The 18,016-nt window shown below is 44.1% G+C and overlaps 1 protein-coding gene across 2 annotated transcripts in view; it reads right to left on the bottom strand.

Annotated features, from left to right (window-relative positions):
* Positions 1–17,721, bottom strand: part of smim14 (small integral membrane protein 14) — a 31,040-nt gene extending 13,319 nt beyond the window's left edge. The window contains exons 1-2 of one of the 2 annotated variants that reach the window (XM_038791390.1): positions 17,534–17,721; positions 11,883–11,984 (exon numbers count right to left, since the gene is read on the bottom strand). In XM_038791390.1, the coding sequence (XP_038647318.1) occupies positions 11,883–11,984; positions 17,534–17,575 (144 nt within the window). In that variant the 5' untranslated portion in view covers positions 17,576–17,721. Of the gene's footprint in view, positions 1–11,882; positions 11,985–17,206; positions 17,473–17,533 lie in introns of those variants that run through there. The other variant, XM_038791392.1, reaches the window with a different exon arrangement.
* Positions 17,722–18,016: the final 295 nt, after the last annotated feature.

Below are 18,016 nucleotides of genomic sequence, written 5' to 3'. Positions count from 1 at the left end.
ACTGGAACAGCACACACTGATGGGCAAACAAGTGGCAGATGCAATTTAATACAGAAGTGTGAAGTTATGCATTTTGGCAGAAAGGATGAGCAACGGTTATACAGACTAAATAGCACAGTTCTAAAGAATGTGCGGGGACAGCAGGATCTCAGAATTTAGATGCAAAGATCGTTGGACATGGCAGAGCGTATTGGGAGAGTAATTTGCAAAGCATATGGGATCTTGGGCTTCAAAAATAGAAATAATGAGTGCAAAAGTAGGGAAGTCATATTGAACGTTTATAAAAGTTCAGGCTAGAGAACTGTACCTCACCACACGTAAGGAAAGATGGGAAGACCCCTTAAGGAGGTGCAGAGGAAATTTAGCAGAATTATACCAGGGATGAGATGTTATAACAACAAGGTTAAGTCAGAGAAGGTGTGGTTCTCTGCCTGGAAGCAAAGGAGATTGATGGAAAATTTGATAGAAATGTACAAAATTATAAATTGTTGAAGAAAGCTGCTCCCTTTAGCGGACATTACAAGGGCAAGGGGATCCAAATCTACGGTTTTGGGCGAGAGGCAGGCAGGTTGCAAGGAACCTGCCTGCACGGTAGCATAGTGGTTAGCACAATTGCTTCACAGCTCCAGGGTTCGATTCCCGGCTTGGGTCACTGTCTGCGTGGAGTCTGCACGTTCTCCCCGTGGGTGCGTGGGTTTTCTCCGGGTGCTCCAGTTTCCTCCCACAGTCCCACAGTCCAAAGATGTGCAGGTTGGGTGGATTGGCCATGTTAAATTGTCCTTTGTGTCCAAAATTGTCCTTAGTGTTGGGTGGGGTTACTGGGTTATGGGGATAGGGTGGAGGTGTGGGCTTGGGTAGGGTGCTCTTTCAAAGAGCCGGTGCAGACTCGATGGGCCGAATGATGACCTCCTGCACTGTAAATTCTATGAAATCTATGAAAAGATTTTTTTAATAAAGTGGCTGGTAATGAACTGGAACTTGTTGCTTACGAGAGTGGGGAAAGTGGACACAATAAATGATTTTGAAACGCAATTGAATGGCCACTTGAGGGAAATAAACTTGCAGGGTAAATAGAGCAGAGCAATGGGACTGACTGGATTCTTCCACAGAGTGGTGGCATAGAGTCGGTGGGCCGGGTGGCTTCCCTTTCTGCCATAACAACTCGAACTCATTAACCGTTGGTTGGAAACCATCAGGTCCTATTTTTGTACTCCCTGGCCTATTTATAACATTCAGGACCCTGTACTATTTATTAACCACTTTCTCAGTCCTGCCCTGCCACTGTCAATGACTTGTACACATATGCCTCCAGGTTCCTCTGCTCTTTCCCTTTAGAATTGTATCTTTTAATCCTCTCTAGCAAGGCCATATAAAAGCAAACCTATCATTTTTTCCAATTAGGGGGCAACTTAGCGTGGCCAATCCATCTAGCCTGCACATCTTTTAGGGTGTGGGGGGGCGAAACCCACGCAACACGGGGAGAATGTGCAAACTGCACACAGGCAGTGACCCAGAGTCAGGATCGAACCTGGGACCTCAGTGTCGTGAGGCTGCAGTGCTAACCATTGTGCCACCGTGCTACCCCTTCTTCTCAAAGTTTTACCTTGCTGCTCAGAATTTGTAGATTCAATATTCCCCATGACATTCTCATGCTCAGAACGGAGCTACCCGACACTGCCGCTGACGTTGATTCGTCATCCATCATGTTGTTGTGAAAGTCTTCTCCGGTTTTCAAGAGTGCGCAATGATTTCTTCTTAAAACCAACCCATCCTCTGTATGTACACTGTAGGAACGAGGTGCTACTTCTTCAAATACAATGACTTTTTTCAACCAATTGCCTGATTCTTCTACTCTCAAAATGTTATCACTACGAAATGAAAAATGAAATGAAAATCGCTAATTGTCACAAGCAGGCTTCAAATGAAGTTACTGTGAAAAGCCCCTAGTCGCCACATTCCGGCGCCTGTTCGGGGAGGCTGGTACGGGAATTGAACAGTGCTGCTGGCCTGCTTTAAAAGCCAGCTATTTAGCCCAGTGTGCTAAACCAGCCCCAATACCACTACTCAGAGGTGGTAAAGTTCGGGACACTCCTTTCGTTTTGCTTTAAAGTTTTTGTTTTGCATTTCCTGAAGTATCATTAAATTCTCCTCCTTCTTTGCCAGGTATGAAAGTGTGGTACGCAACCTTCTATTCACGAGTAACTCTGCTGGTGATGTACCATGTTACAATGGTGCCGTTCTGTAACTCAAAGTACGAGAAATGGATCAGATTGGCTGCCCATTGCTTAACAATATGTACACCTTTTTCTGCTTTTCCACTGGCTTGTGGGTACAATGGACTCAACATGATATGATTTCAGTTACATTTAACTGAAAAGTGTTGCCACACTTTACAGCTAAAACAAGGGTCGTTGTCACTCACAACAACTTGAGGAAGTTCGGTCGAGCAAAAATTAACTTGGTATGCAGTATTACAGTGCTGGTCATTATGCTCGACAGTAGAGCCATTTCAGGATAGTTTGAAAAATAGTCTATAATCCTTAAATAATCTTCCTCGTAGGTGAAAGAGATCCATAGCTACTTTCTGCATTGGTGCCACAGGTAAACCAGATATTTGCACAGGTTCTCTTGTTTGCTTGTAATGACGTGCAAATGACTACCCTATCAATATTCTAGTTTATACCTGGTCAGTAAACAGAGTAACAAGCTCTCTGTTTACATTTCTCAATCCCAAGATGTCCTTCTTGTATCCTCTTTAGTGCATCCTTGCAAAGAGATTGAAGTATAACTATATAGTGTTCAAACGAAGTACTACACCATTATTGATACGGAGTTCAGATCTTGTATTGTAGAACGCCACACATTGACCTCTGGGCCAGTGTGAGTTGATGTTCCTCATAACCTGGAAGAGTTTAATCCTTCCTGGTCTCTTCTTGGATCTCACGTAGTTTTGTATCCAATACTGTAGAAGTGTGGAAATAAGACTTGTCATGCAGATCTACAACTTCAGCAATTTCACTAATAATTATTTGTATCGGCGCTCTCAATAATGCATCTGCTGAGAACAAATATTTGCCTGGCATGTAGATAAGATTGAAGTCATAGCAATGTAACTTCACCATCAACCTCTGAATGCACAAAGATATCTGGTTGAGATTTTTTTTGATGATGTTAACCAAAGGATGATGATCTGTCTCAACTGTGAAGCCATAGACAAGTTTTTCCAAACCTACAATTAAACCCAGGCATTCTTTTTCAGTTTGAGCTTACCTTTGCTCTATTGTCATCATGGATCATGATCCATACGCGACTGGTTTCCAATCATCATGCTCGAGTTGCAGAAGAACTGCTCCTAGACTCTTTGGATGCGTCTGTTGACACTTGAGAATTGGCGTGGTTAGTGAAGTCTTGAGTTTCTTCCACTCTTGCTCATGTTGCTCAGTCCAAGTGAATACTGTTGTCTTGTTCAGGAGATCACGTAGATGTGCTCTTTTTGCTGACAGGCTTGGAATGAATTTCCCTATAAAACTGATCATACCAAGGTGAAGTTTGAGTTGAGGGGAAGGATGGAAAGGTTCTACAATTCATGGGCTTTGTTTATTATGCACTTTCCAGAATTGGATGACATTGAATAAATTTAGAGTACCCAATTATTATTTTTTTTCCCCAATTAAGGGGCAATTTAAGTGTGGCCAATCTACCTAACCTGCACATCTTTGGGTTGCGGGGTGAAACCCACGCAGACACGGGGAGAATGCGCAAACTCCACATGGACAGTGACCCAGGCACGGGATTCGAACCCGGGTCCTCAGCGCTGCAGTCCCAGTGCTAACCACTGCACCACCGTGCTGCCGTACCCATCACTCTTGAGATGGCTTTCTTGTCATGTGTTCAGTGTCATGAGATGAGAGCTTGTCACCTAGGAATGTGACCTCAGTTACTCCAAATTGGCACTTTTGCTTGTTGAGCTTCAGCCCATTTCTCCTGACGCTCATTAGAACTTTAAGCAACCTTGCATTGTGCTCTTCTATGGTCGAGCCCCAAATAATAATATCATTCACATACACACGTCCACTTTCGATTACGTGCTCCATGGCATGGTGAAAATTTTCTGATGCCGAAATCATGCCAACAGCATTCTTAGAAAGCAGTACCGTCCAAATGGTATATAAAAAGTGCAGTATTTTGTATTAGCTTTAGTTGCCAGAAACCTTGAGATGCAGCAAGTTTTGTAAAGAATTGTGCACCAGCCATCTCAGATGCGATTTCCTCATGCTTTGGTATTTGGTAATGTTCTCTTTTGATATTCTCATTAAGATCTTTAGGATCCATGCATATGCAAATATTGCCATTCTTTTTCTTTACACAAACCATGGAGTTTACCCAATTGGTAGGTTCTTCTAACTTTTGGAATACTTTTAATTTTGTCATTTAATTTACTCTTCTTGGTGCCTATATCACAGGTTTTGCATCCTCTTTTGAGTTGTATCTTGTAGGTGAATGGTAGTGTAATAAAATCTGTGAACACTACTGAATTTGCTGATCATGTTCTCAGAATCATCGGAGAGTTGATCCAATCCTTTGTGGATGCTATAAACCAACTGCACTAGACCCAATTCTTCACAGGACTGATACCTAATAGTGAATCTAAGCCCTCGGATACAATACAGAATGGGACACTGTTCTTCACCACCAAACTCCGATCACAAGCACCATAACACTTGATGCTTGAACCATTGTAATCTGAGATAGTGATTTCTAATCTGCTGAATTTTTAGATTTTTAAAAAATCAGTCATGTGGATTAAATTAGCTTTGGCACCAGTGTCTAACTTCAATTGGACCACTGTACCGTTCACTTCAAGAGGTAGCAGCCATTTGTCCCCATCAGCACATTTATTGTAAATGGACCATCAGTTTGTATTTGTTTTTAAGTGCTGGAGAATTTTTTGATGTCTCCAAAAAATTATTCTTCTCTGTTAATACTCCAACAAACAATGATGTTTCATAACTGGAGACTGTCTTCCAAATTCCAAAGATTCGCAACCCCTCGAGTGAAGTGATTGCTCCTCATCTCAGTCCCAAATGATCAGACCATTATCCTGAGACTGTCCCCACATCTTAGATTCTCTGAACAGTAAAAACAATCTCTCATCTATCCTGTCAAGCCCCTTCAGAATTTTGTAGGTTTCAATGAAATCACCTCTCAATCTTTTGAACTCCAGAGAATAATAGCCCAATTTTATCAGCTTTCCATCATAGGTAATTCCCTCAAGGACCAATTTAGTGAATCTTCTCTGTACAGCCTCCAATGCAACTATATGCTTTTGTAAAGATGGAGATCAAAACTACACAGAGTATTCCGGGTGTGGTCTAATCAAAATCCCATACAACTGTAATAAGACCGATTCTTGTACTCCAAACCCCTCGCAATAAAGGCCAACGTGCTACTTGCTTTCCTAATTGTGTGCTGGACCTGCATGCTAACTTGGGTGTTCCCCATACGAGAATATTCCAGTCTCTTTGAACATCAAGACTTACAAGTTCATCATCTTTTTAAAAATTGCTTTTTTATTCTTACGCCCAAAGTGAACAACTTGAATGATTATTTCCCACTGGTTGACAAGTCAGTAGAGAGAGGGTGTAAACTCGGGATGAGAATGGAAACACAAAAGGAGATGAGAATGAGAAAGGAGTTTTTCCTCCAAATACTTGTTATGACATAATTGAATACAAATTGTAATTGAGACAATGTGAAGCACATTTACAGTGGATATTTGATATTGTAATAGAGCGAGGGCAAAGTAAGGAAATGAATAGAGTAGATTCTCGAGCTCGCAGTGGCATGATGAATCAACTAGCCTTCTGTCCCATAATTTTGGTTCTCAATCATACAAGTTACTCTGGCTATCCTATACCCTTCTGCCTTTGGCAATCTCATGTCATAGAGCATTTTTTATTATGCAACACATAGGTATCGCTTTTTTAAAAAACACATGAAGCTCCTTTTCAAAATTCAAATTCCCTGTAACTCTTTTAGAGCGAGATCTTTCTTCTGGAAGGGCATTTTGATTGGCTTGCATAGAGATAAGCAGCCAGCTTCTGATGCTTATAGCAGTATTTGTCCAGCAACCTTTGCATTTATTTCATCTGGTAAAACCAGAATGGGCACAAGAGTTGTTTTCCAAACAAAGAAGTTAGGCTCTCAGCCAAAAAAAGATTTTCCTTCAAAACAGGATCTAGGTTATATTTTCAGACCAAATTCTGCATCAAAAATTCTTAACTCTCATTACCTCAGGCTCTTTCCCAAAGCATAGGACTTCTCATTTGTGTACTTTAAACTGAATCTGCCCACTCCAAAACCCATCCATGTGCCCCTAAAAGAAGTACAACATAAGGAAACAAGCCATCAAACCCAACCAGGCACAGGGAGGCAGTGGCATAGTGGTATTGTCACTGGACTAGTAAACCAGAGACCCAGAGAAATGCTCTGGGGACACAGGTTCAAATCGCACCACTGCAGATTGTGAAATTTGAATTCAGTAAAACTCTGGAATTTAAAGTCTAATGATGACTGTAAAACCATTGGGATTGTTGTAAAAACTCATCTGGTTCACTAATGCCATCCCTACCTGGTCTGACCTACATGTGACTCCAGACCCAGAGCAATGTGGTTGACAACTTTCCCCTCGATTAGGGATGGGCAATAAATCCCATGAACAAATTTTAAAAAGTATTTATCTTCTACCCAAGCATTAATCCTAATCTCAAAAGTTTATTTTGTTCACAAATCTATTAATTTCTTTTGCTTGAACTATCTAATCTACTTATAAATGCTGACGCACATTCTCCCCATGCACTCTCTGTTTCAATCATGTTTGATTAATTGCTTGAATGGGTAACTTTCTCAGTCTCAGTGCTCATTCTACAGCCTCATAACCCTGAACATTCTTCACCGTGTCCTACATTGCAACAGTAATCAAGTTCTTAAATTGGCTGTAATGCGCTTTGGGATGGCCTAAACTTCTATAAGACACAAGTGCAAATCTTTTATCACTTTTTATATCTCTATTTCCTCATACCAAGCTGCAACCCAGTGAATCAACCTCAACATTCTTCCTGCAGTGTGCAGTTTAGAACGGCATGTAGCACTCCAATCTGCACATGCAGAATAAATTAAATATAATAATCAACTCAGTGAGACAAACTGTGTAATCTATTAAACTGGCTGACTCTTCAGCAACAAAATTTGTTGGCAACCCGTTTGATTTATGCCATGTCAGAAGATAAGTGGTTGTAATAATTGCCTGGCTGTCAGTCATCACCATAATTAAATCTGTGAAAAACCTAAGAGACAAACAAAAAAATCTTCAATGCACTAAATTGCAACATTTACTGAAAACAATTGATATTAAAATGGCTGGAGTGAGGGCAGCATGGGGGCACAGTGGTTAGCATTGCTGCCTCACGGCGCCAAGGTCCCAGGTTCGATCCCGGCTCTGGGTCACTGTCCGTGTGGAGTTTGCACATTCTCCCCGTGTTTGTGTGAGTTTTGCCTTCACAACCTAAAGGTGTGCAGGATATGTGGATTGGCTACACTAAATTGCCCCTTAATTGGAAAAAATGAATTGGATACTCTAAGTTTATTTTATTTTATTAAATGGCTGGAGAGCAAAATGGAGACTAAGAAAATTTACTTTCACATTTTGAGGAAAGATGTCAGCCTTCGAGCTCTCCCAACCAAAAGCAGCATTACAAAGGAATTAGAAAGGTTCTCGGTCGGGAAACAACAGCACTAGTTTTCCAGTAGATAGCAAGTTCTCAAGTTTGAGCTAACCTGTCTTGGATGATCATCTCCACATATCCTGGTAGTTAACTCAGACAGAAGATTCCTATAGCCTAATCTGCCCTTGCAAACAATCTTCAAAAAATAACTTCTAATGCACAACCACGTCAACCAGTCATTATCACATTACGGCCTGGCAGTCCACAAACTGGTTGATGCATTCCCTAAATTACAACAGTGACCATGAGTATTTCACTGGTTGCAAAGGACATTTGGACATCTTCAGGTCATGAAGCAGACTGTATAAATATGTTGGGAAAACCTTTCACACAAACATACCTTGATTGATTAATTGCTTGGACAGCAATCTTTGGACCCGAAACTCATGACGGAGACCACCAGAACCCACAGGGAAGGCATGTGAATGGTCATATTCATCCCATTTTTATCCCGCACTCCCCCCCCACCCCAAGAGTTACCAGAACTAGAACAGAAAAAACAATAGAATCCTATACAATTTCATGGCCCTGTGTTTTGGTTACTTCAGCCCACCCTAAAAAATCTTTCATTTCTCTAATTGCACCAAGTTAAATATTTCTTGAATCATGTTAATGTCCCTAGTGATGGGGGTGAGGGTTCAGGGGGGTCTGAGGTTCCAATAGGGAAGGGAAGTTATGGCAGAGATCCACACTTTTTTGTGGGGCATTTTTAAAAACACAACTAAATTTAACAGGCTTCCTGCAAGGCTGTCAGTTTTCACTGACAGAATATCTGCTCAGAATGCATTTCAAATTGGATCAGGAACCCAATGACATTTATACGGTCAATCAATATGTCTGCATTACCAATTGATTACAAGCATCCTCGATTACACCTCCTCATGCTTATTCTGGCAAGAACGCCATTCCATTCTCCCAGTTTCTCTGTCTCCATTGCATCTGAGCTGATGATATCTTCTACAACGGCACTTCTGATACAGCTTCCTTTTTTCTCAGCCAAGGATTTTCCCTATCCCCACAAGTGGTTCACAAGGTCTGCAACAATGTTCAACCCATTTCCTGCACTTCTGCCTTCAACCTCTTCCCTTCCCTCCCAGAACCATGGTACAGTTCCCTTTGTCCTCACTTTCCACACCACCAGCCTCCGTATTCATTCTTTGCCATTTCAGTGAACTTGCACAGGATGCCATCACCAAAAACATCTTCCCCTCACCTCCCCGGTCAGCATTCCAAATGGACCATTTCCTCCATGACACACTGGTCCACTCCTCTATCACCCTAAGCAGCTCATCCCCTTCCCATGGCATCTTGCCAAGCAATAGCAGGAGGTCGAACACCTAGTCCTTTACCCCTTTCCTCCTTGTTTATTTTAACTTATCAGTAACACAGATGAATTACTCCAGAAATTATGCAGAATACTGATCCACAGAGGCAAAACATTGGACAAGTTTCATCACATTATTAATCATGTTAAAATTGACAATCATAGGGCAGCACGGTGGCCAAGTGGTTAGCATAACCGCCTCACGGCGCTGAGGTCCCAGGTTCGATCCCGGCTCTGGGTCACTGTCTGTGTGGAGTTTGCACATTCTCCCCGTGTCTGCGTGGGTTTCGCCCCCACAACCCAAAAATGTGCAGAATAGGTGGATTGGCCACACTAAATTGCCCCTTAATTGGAAAAAATAATTGGGTAATCTAAATTTATAATTTAAAAATCAGCCATTTGTACTGGCCTACTGTTGATCTCTTACTTCCCAACCCTAACAGTTCTGACAACTACGGATTTAATTTTATTCTAAATTAGGAATAATCCCCCAGAATTCACTGCAGATTTGCAAGTGCGGCACAGTGGTTAGCACTGCTGCCTTACCGCACCAGGGTTCGATTCCGGCATCGGGTGACTACTAGGGTGTGGAGCTTGCACGTTCTCTGGTGTCTGCCTGGGGTTTCCTACAGGTGCTCCTATTTCCTCCCACAGTGAAGGTTAGGTGGACTGGCCGTACTAAATTGGTCCTTAATGTCCAAACGCTAGTTGGTGTTAAGGGGATAGGGTCTAAACGGGTTGCCCTTTCAGAGGGTCGGTGCATACTCGATGGGCCAAATGGCTTCCTTCTGCACTGTATGAATTCTATGAGACATAAATCACAGGAACTGATTGAGTTTTTACTTCTAGCTGACAAAAAAAAGGGAAAGTAATGAGTAATTTACAAGTTTCAGTTCGTCATTTGCTTAAGCTTACATGTATATATATTATTTAACTAACTGCACCGGTTTGGTTTCTTCCTTCTCTCTGTGGTTAAAGACTGTACAGAAGACAATGTACAACATTCAGTTACATTATATTTATAATTTTACTCCCCTCCCGCCCAACCAGCTTAGTGCCAGTCTGTATATCTTGGTTTCAACCAAGCTGACCTTTATTCTGCTATTAACACCTATTCAGGTCCAAATCCTCATTTGATTCGGACAGTGGAAAATAAATTACCAAAACACTTTTTGTTAAAAAAATCTACAGATTACACATTAAGAAACACCCAACTAACATATAATCCTGATAGATATACGGTTAGACAGAAGTGGAAAGACTATGCTGCGAGCATAGTATATACATAGCAGCTGTAATCCAATCACACAATATGCTGACTGCATACTTTGATACAAAATATCTGGGATAGTTAATTACTGAAGCTGGAAACAGTAGAAATGCAATGTAAAACCTGGAAGTGTTTAAGGGATTGGTTAAAGGGAAGTGTGTGTTCTTGTTAGGCAAATGATAGCAAGGAACAAACTAGGAAAGTACTGAACAAAGTGGCTCGGGGATTACTTGCATGGGCCCATCCGGTTGGAAATGTAATGAGGAATTTTAACTCACTCTGCCCAGGTGAAAACAGGCAGAACAGGAGGAAAGAATTCAGAACAAATATAAATCAGGACCCTACAAATGCTACAGCAAAAGCAAAATACTGCAGATGCTGGAGAACGGAAATAAAAACAGAAAGTGCAGGACTCAGGAGGTCCGGCAGAATCTGAAAGACAGAGGTAACATTCCAAGTTCAATATGACCCCGGAGTTAACTCGACAGATACTGCCAGACCTTCTGAGTTTTTCCAACACTTCGTGTGTTCACTTCAACACGCAAGAGGTATATAGGTGATAAACTGAGACCAGTCTGCCTGCTCAGATGGAGATAGGCAAATAAAATAAATACAAGATACTATCTGTGGTAGAGGACAAGGAATACTCCCAAATCTTGGTCAATATTCATCTCTCAGCCAACATTACCAAAAAAAACCAATTGGTCATTCGTGATCTAAAAAGTAAAGAATCTGGATTCCGGGAGAAGGTTGAGAGTGGACACTAGGTAAACTGTTCCTTCGGAGGGCCAGCACAGACATAACTGGCCAAATGGCCTCCTTCTGTGCTGCAACCATTCTGAGATTCTATTTAATTTCCTGTTCATTTGACCGCTCTGGACGTACTGCCACAATTGCCCCAAAATAACACTAGTTACACTTCAAAATTAATATATTGTGATATGATGTTACATGAAAGGAACGGGTGGAAGTTTTTTTTCTCTCCCCCGCCCCCCCCCCCCCCCACAAATGTGCTGACTCAAGTGAGAAAAGCAGTGAGCCCCTCCCCCACCCCCCAAGGCTGTACTTACCTGTGCATCCTTGGAGTGTTCTCTTTGCCTGGTTCATGTTGATCCAAACTGCAGTAAACCTTAGTGACATGATGTCACATCAGCGAGCGGGAAATCCGAATGTGGGGGAGGGCGCGATACAGCGGGGAAGCCACTAATGATACTGAAACGTATTTAAATGAGGATCCTGACCTTCCTGGGCATGAACCGCATTACGTCAATGGCAGAGAGGGGATAATGGTCTTGTGAGATCTCGCTAGCGAGATTCTTATTTTCGGCTTCTTACAAGATTCTGTTACCGTCACCATATACACTCGCAGCAAAAGGGGATGCAAAATCCCAGCCATTGTTTTCCTTTCTTAAATCCAGAGCAAAATGGTATGAAGTTTTGATTTAAATCTTCTTGCCATCCCTTTAAATTATGGAAGTTGATTTACTAGGTTGCAATTTCTTACCAAATTTATCAGTCTTCTCATAGCATGTTCATGAGAACAGATGCATTCACAAGGGTCAAAGCCTCCTTCCGCCATGGCAGGACAAGGTTCCTCCAGCAGTCTCTAGTAATTAAGATAATGAGAACAATTACAATAGAAACAATAAGAACACAGCCAGAGAGCCTGATTCAGCCAAAGCAATTTACAATTCTAAAAATGTTATTTAGTAGCCAACTAATTAAAAAGTCTTCAGAAATGTCCACATATATTTTGCATTTCAAAGATATAATTAGATAGTTTAGGTAGTCTGCTAACCCACAGGTGAATCAGACTAAATGGGCGGGATTCTCCATCCAGCCAGCCCTGTTGTCTGGCGCAGTGCACCCCCGCCGGCAGTGGGATGCTCCATTCCGGCAGCCAGCCAATGGGGTTTCACATTGTGGCCAATCCATGCCAGTCGGGAAACCGGCTGCTGACAAAGTGGAGGATCCCGCCGACAGAGAATCCCATCGAATATTTTACTCAGTTTGCATCCACCACTTCCATTAAAGGTGATGGAAGTGATAGAAGTCAATGTAAATGTTAATTTGAAACTAGGTTTTTGTACAAATTACAGTGATGTCATTTTTGTAAAATTAGAAAACTATTCAATGAAGATACAATTAGCAGGCATTAAAAATATTCACTGCAGTATTTTCCTTGCTGTTCAACTGGACTGTTGAATCTCTGAAAATAGTAGATTCACACTATTCATAAGAATAGAAAAATAATACTGCATTTAGATGGTGAGAGATTGCAGAATTCAGTGGTGTAGAGGGATCTGGGTGTCCTGGTAGACGAATCACAAAAAGTTAGCATGCAGGTACAGCAATTAGGAATGGCAAGTTTAATGTTGCCATTTTTCTGGAGCTGTACAGGGTCTTGGTCAGACCACATCTGGAATACAATGTACATTTTAGTCGCCTTATTTGGAAAAGGATATAATTATGTTGGAAACAATTCAGAGAATGTTCACTCGACTCATTCTGGTGATGCTAGGCATATCTTACAAAGAAAGGACAAACAGGTTGGGCCTGTACACATTGAGTTTAGAGGAATGAGAGGATCTGATAGGATAAGAAACAAATGCTGGAGGAAGTGGTTGAGGCAAGGACATTGAGACATTTAAAAGGCATTTGGACAGATACATGGATAGGAAAAGGTTTAAAGCGTTATGGGCCAAATGCAGGCAAATGGGATTAGCTTAGATGGATGATTTGGTTGGCATGGACCAGTTTGGGCCGAAGGGCCTGTCTACGTGCCATAGATTCTATGATGGATACCAGGATGATGTTTCTTCTTGTGGGGGAAGACTAGAACGAGTGAACACAATTTAAGGACCTACAAAGGGCAGAATGGCCTACTCCTGCTTCCAAGTCCAATGTACCACACATTCATTGGGACTAACCTCCTATTTCTATACTCACTAGCACATGGCACTGGAAGTAATCTAGAAATAACCTTCCGAGTCCTGTTTTTTAAATGTACTTCCTAGCACCCTAAATTCTGCTTGCAGGACCTCATCTTTTTTTTTGCCTATATCTTTGGTACCAACGGGCAACATGGTGGCACAGTGGTTAGCATTGCTGCCTCACAGCGCCGAGGCCCCAGGATCGATCCCAGCTCTGGGTCACTGTCCGTGCAGAGTTTGCACATTCTCCCTGTGTTTGTGTGGATTGGCCACACTAAATTGCCCCTCAGTTAGATTCACTAAATTGAAAAAAAAATCTTTTGATACCAATGTCTCACGATATCTGTCTGTTTGCCCTTGCCCTTCAGTGAGATCCCTGAACCTGGCACCAGGCAACACATCATCTTGGAATCCCTTTTGCGACCGCGGAAATGCCAGTCTGTTCCCCTTACAATTGAATCCCCAACCATTCTAGCCCCGCCATTCTTCCTCCTCTCCTCTTGTGCAGCAGACCCACCATGGTGCCATGAAGTTGGCTGCCACTGCTTTCCCTTGTACAGTCATCGCCGCAGCATCACTGATGCTCCACAGTGAATCCGCCCTCAGCTCCAGCCCCAAAATGCAGTTAGCCAGTAGTTCTAGATGGACACACTTCCTGCACACGTAGTCACCAAGGACAACTGTATGGTCACCAGGGACAACTGAAGCTTCCATGATTTTGCACAGGAGCATATCATGGGTGCGAGCTCTCCTGCCATGACTACCCTCAAGTTCCTTAATTAATTCCCTTAACAAACATTATGCTCATTTAAGACTACTATTAACTTACCGCCCTTATGCTAACTTTACTTCCTTATATTATATTACAATGATCCCAACTTTCACTTAATTGTAGTTTCTCAGTTAATCCTTTCTTACAAATTTTTTTTTTTTTTTAAATCACGACCACTTTACTGCGACGCTGGCTGCGATGTCACCGTTCCCAGACCGCTGTGCTGCGATGCTGGCTGCGAGGGCACCATTCCCAGACCGCTTTGCTGCGATGCTGGCTGCGAGGGTACCATTCCCAGACTGCTGTGCTGCGATGCTGGCTGAGAGGGCACCGTTCCCAGACCGCTGTGCTGCGAGGGCACCGTTCCCAGACCACTTTGCTGCGACGCTGGCTGCGAGGACATAGTTCCCAGATCGTAGTGCTGTGACGCAACGCTGGCTCGAGGACACCATTTCTTTATTCATTAATGGGATGAGAATGACTGGCAAGGTTGGCTTTTATTGCCTATCGGTAATTGCTCTTCAGGAGGTCATGGTGAGCTTCCATTTTGAACCACTACAATCCGTCTGGTGAAAGTGCTGTTAAAGTAGAGAATTTTGGGACTGGACAAAAAAACAATCTTCAATCACCACACTCTGCCTCCTACCACTTAAGCCAATTTTGGATCCAATTTGCCAAATACCCCATAGGCTCTTATCTTCTTTTTTTATTTTAATATAAATTTAAAGTACCCAATTATTTTTTTCCCCCCAATTAAGGGGTAATTTAGCATAGCCAATTCACCTATCCTGCCATCTTTGGGTTGTGGGAGTGAGACCCACACAGACACAGGGAGAATGTGCAAACTCCATAAAGACAGTGACCAACGCGGGTCTTCGGTGCCATGAGGCAGCAGTGCTAACCACTGTGCTTCCACTGGCTCTTACCTTCGTGATCAGTTTCCCATTGGGACTATGTCAAAAGCCTTACTGAAGTCCATGTAGAGTACATCAACTACACTGCCCTCATCTACACACCTAGTCAACTCCTTGAAAAATTCTATCAAATTTATTACACAAGACATTACCCCGGCCAACCTTTATTCCTCAAGCAACATCACTCAGACAGGTTACCTGGTGTTTATTTAATTTTATGTTGTGGGAACTTGTGTGCAAGTTATCAGCCGTGCTTCCATGCACTGCAATATATCCCATGGTCATGATAGTTTTATTTCCTGCAAATGTAGGTTCTCATCTCAACATTAAAGATGTTTTGTATAAAAATGTTAAGTTAGATAAACAAGTCGACTCAGTACACTGAAGCTTTTCAAAACAGCTGCAGTTATGTAAATTTCTGGGCATCTATTTATAAATTTACTTCTCCATCGAAAGTAAATGTGATTCACAAATGAATAACTTTCACCAGATGTACTTCAAATCTACTTTCTAAATGTACTCAAGATGTTACTATTTATTTTAACCATGTGGGTGGCACAGTGGCACTGTGGTTAGCACCTCACGGTACAGAGGACCCAGGTTCGAACCTGGCTCCAGGTCAGTGTGGAGTTTGCACATTCTCTCGTGTCTACTTGAGTCTCACTATACAACCAAAAGATGTGTAGGGTAGGTTGATGGGGGGGATGGATTGGGGGGGGGGGGGATGGATTGGGGGGGGGGGGGATGGATTGGGGGGGGGGGGGATGGATTGGGGGGGGGGGGGGATGGATGGGGGGGGGGGATGGATGGGGGGGGGGGGGATGGATTGGGGGGGGGGAGGATGGATGGGGGGGGGGGGGGAGGATGGATGGGGGGGGAGGATGGATGGGGGGGGGAGGATGGATGGGGGGGGGAGGATGGATGGGGGGGGGAGGATGGATGGGGGGGGGAGGATGGATGGGGGGGGAGGATGGATGGGGGGGGAGGATGGATGGGGGGGGAGGATGGATGGGGGGGGAGGATGGATGGGGGGGGGAGAGGATGGATGGGGGGGGAGGATGGATGGGAGGGAGGGAGGATGGATGGGAGGGAGGGAGGATGGATGGGGGGGGAGGATGGATGGGGGGGGAGGGAGGATGGATGGGAGGGAGGGAGGATGGATGGGGGGGGAGGATGGATGGGGGGGAGAGGATGGATGGGGGGGGGAGAGGATGGATGGGGGGGGAGAGGATGGATGGGGGGGGGGAGGATGGATGGGGGGGGGGGAGGAAGGATGGATTGGGGGGGGAGGATGGATTGGGGGGGGGGAGGATGGATTGGGGGGGGGAGGATGGATTGGGGGGGGAGGATGGATTGGGGGGGGGAGGAAGGATGGATTGGGGGGGGGGGGGGGAAGATGGATGGGGGGGGAGATGGATGGGGGGGGAGATGGATGGGGGGGAGATGGATGGGGGGGGAGATGGATGGGGGGGGGGGGAGATGGATGGGGGGGGGGATGGATGGGGGGGGGGATGGATGGGGGGGGGGGATGGATGGGGGGGGGGATGGATGGGGGGGGGGGGATGGATGGGGGGAGCCAAAAAAGTAACTATGCACTTTGCACTATGTTAGATTGGAGTTTTAAACTCGTGAAATGATGCAGATACAGAATTAATACAACATCTTGAAATATGTTCATTTAACTTTGCATATGCTAAATTGTAAATGTGTTGACCGGCATACACTGGAACACTCCTCAAAACGGTAAGAAAAACATGTACATTGATAGTTTCAACCAATTTACAATAGAACAACCTTAACGAAAACCATTGGGTTTTCATCAAGAAAACTGCAAACTGAGAAATCTACAAGACAATCTTTTAAAAAAAGAATGATTTCACCCATTTTCAACAATACCAAGTGGGAGAAAGAGTTAAGACTCAGTGACAAGAGACAACCTGTTAATAATAAATAAAACCAGACACCAACTTCAATGTCTCATTAGGAGCTACCTAATCACATCTCAGAAACATGATAACGTTGCTATTAACAGCGATAACATCCGCATCAGAGGCATCAATAAACTGGGATCCCTTCAGATGCGACCGGGGGTTTGCTTTGAAATCGGATTGCAGGCACATTCCTTTGCCTGGGCTTGACCGCGTTCCAAGCGGACCCCCTCATTTGTCCCTGCGATACCTCTCAGAACGCTCCGGGCTCACATTCTTACCGGGCTCGCGCTCAGAACCTCCGCCACCACCTGTCCTTTCCCAGCTGCGCCTCTGCTCTACTGTTTTGATATAACACCAACAAGCACGTCATAAGAGGGAGGAGCAGAAGCCGGAGCCGGATGTGCGCCGCCTGGCCTTCTCGTGTGTGCGCGCGCCTCGCCCAGGGGAGCAACGGCATCACTGCCAGGAGCGCGCGCATTAACCGCCACCTGAGTGAGGGTAGATGGTGGCCGCAAAGTACGGGAGAGAACCCCTGACTTTCGAGTCGGCGCGTAATCTAAACTATTACTTTACAATACGGACCAATGACCTTGAATTTAACGTACACCAAAAGAATTGGTCGTCAAAAATATTTGAGGCGGTGTCATTTGAATATTTTAAAAATAGAGAGCTCGTGACAAGCACATTCCGAGGACGCCTGTAGGGGGCCGCGTGCTCCGCCGGCAACGGCACTGACACGTCTCTCTTTTCGGTTGGTTGGTGGCCTCGAGGCATGTTGGGAGTCGTGGCTAGGTGGGGCTTCCTCCGGCTGCGTGAGGGCTCACCCTGATGATCTGGGCAAGCGGGGGCCGGAAAGGGAAGTGTTTGGAATGTTTGAGTGTTGGCCGGAAGTTTATGGAAGAGCGTGCTTCCGGGGAGGGGTCAAGCCAGCCCATTCCAGTCCTGTGGTTCGAGCCACCACTAGTGCGAGTTTTTTCTATTCTTGATTCTTGAACCGTATATAGGTCCTAGTGCAGGTTACTGCGGTCGGCAGATAGTTCAATATTGTTGAAGAATTCTGCCCCGTGGAAGAAGCAAATTTAACGTGG

Source organism: Scyliorhinus canicula, chromosome 3, assembly GCF_902713615.1.
Source record: "Scyliorhinus canicula chromosome 3, sScyCan1.1, whole genome shotgun sequence".
In the NCBI taxonomy this organism is placed as follows: Eukaryota; Metazoa; Chordata; class Chondrichthyes; order Carcharhiniformes; family Scyliorhinidae; genus Scyliorhinus; species Scyliorhinus canicula.
This window is presented reverse-complemented; position numbering and strand designations above follow the sequence as displayed.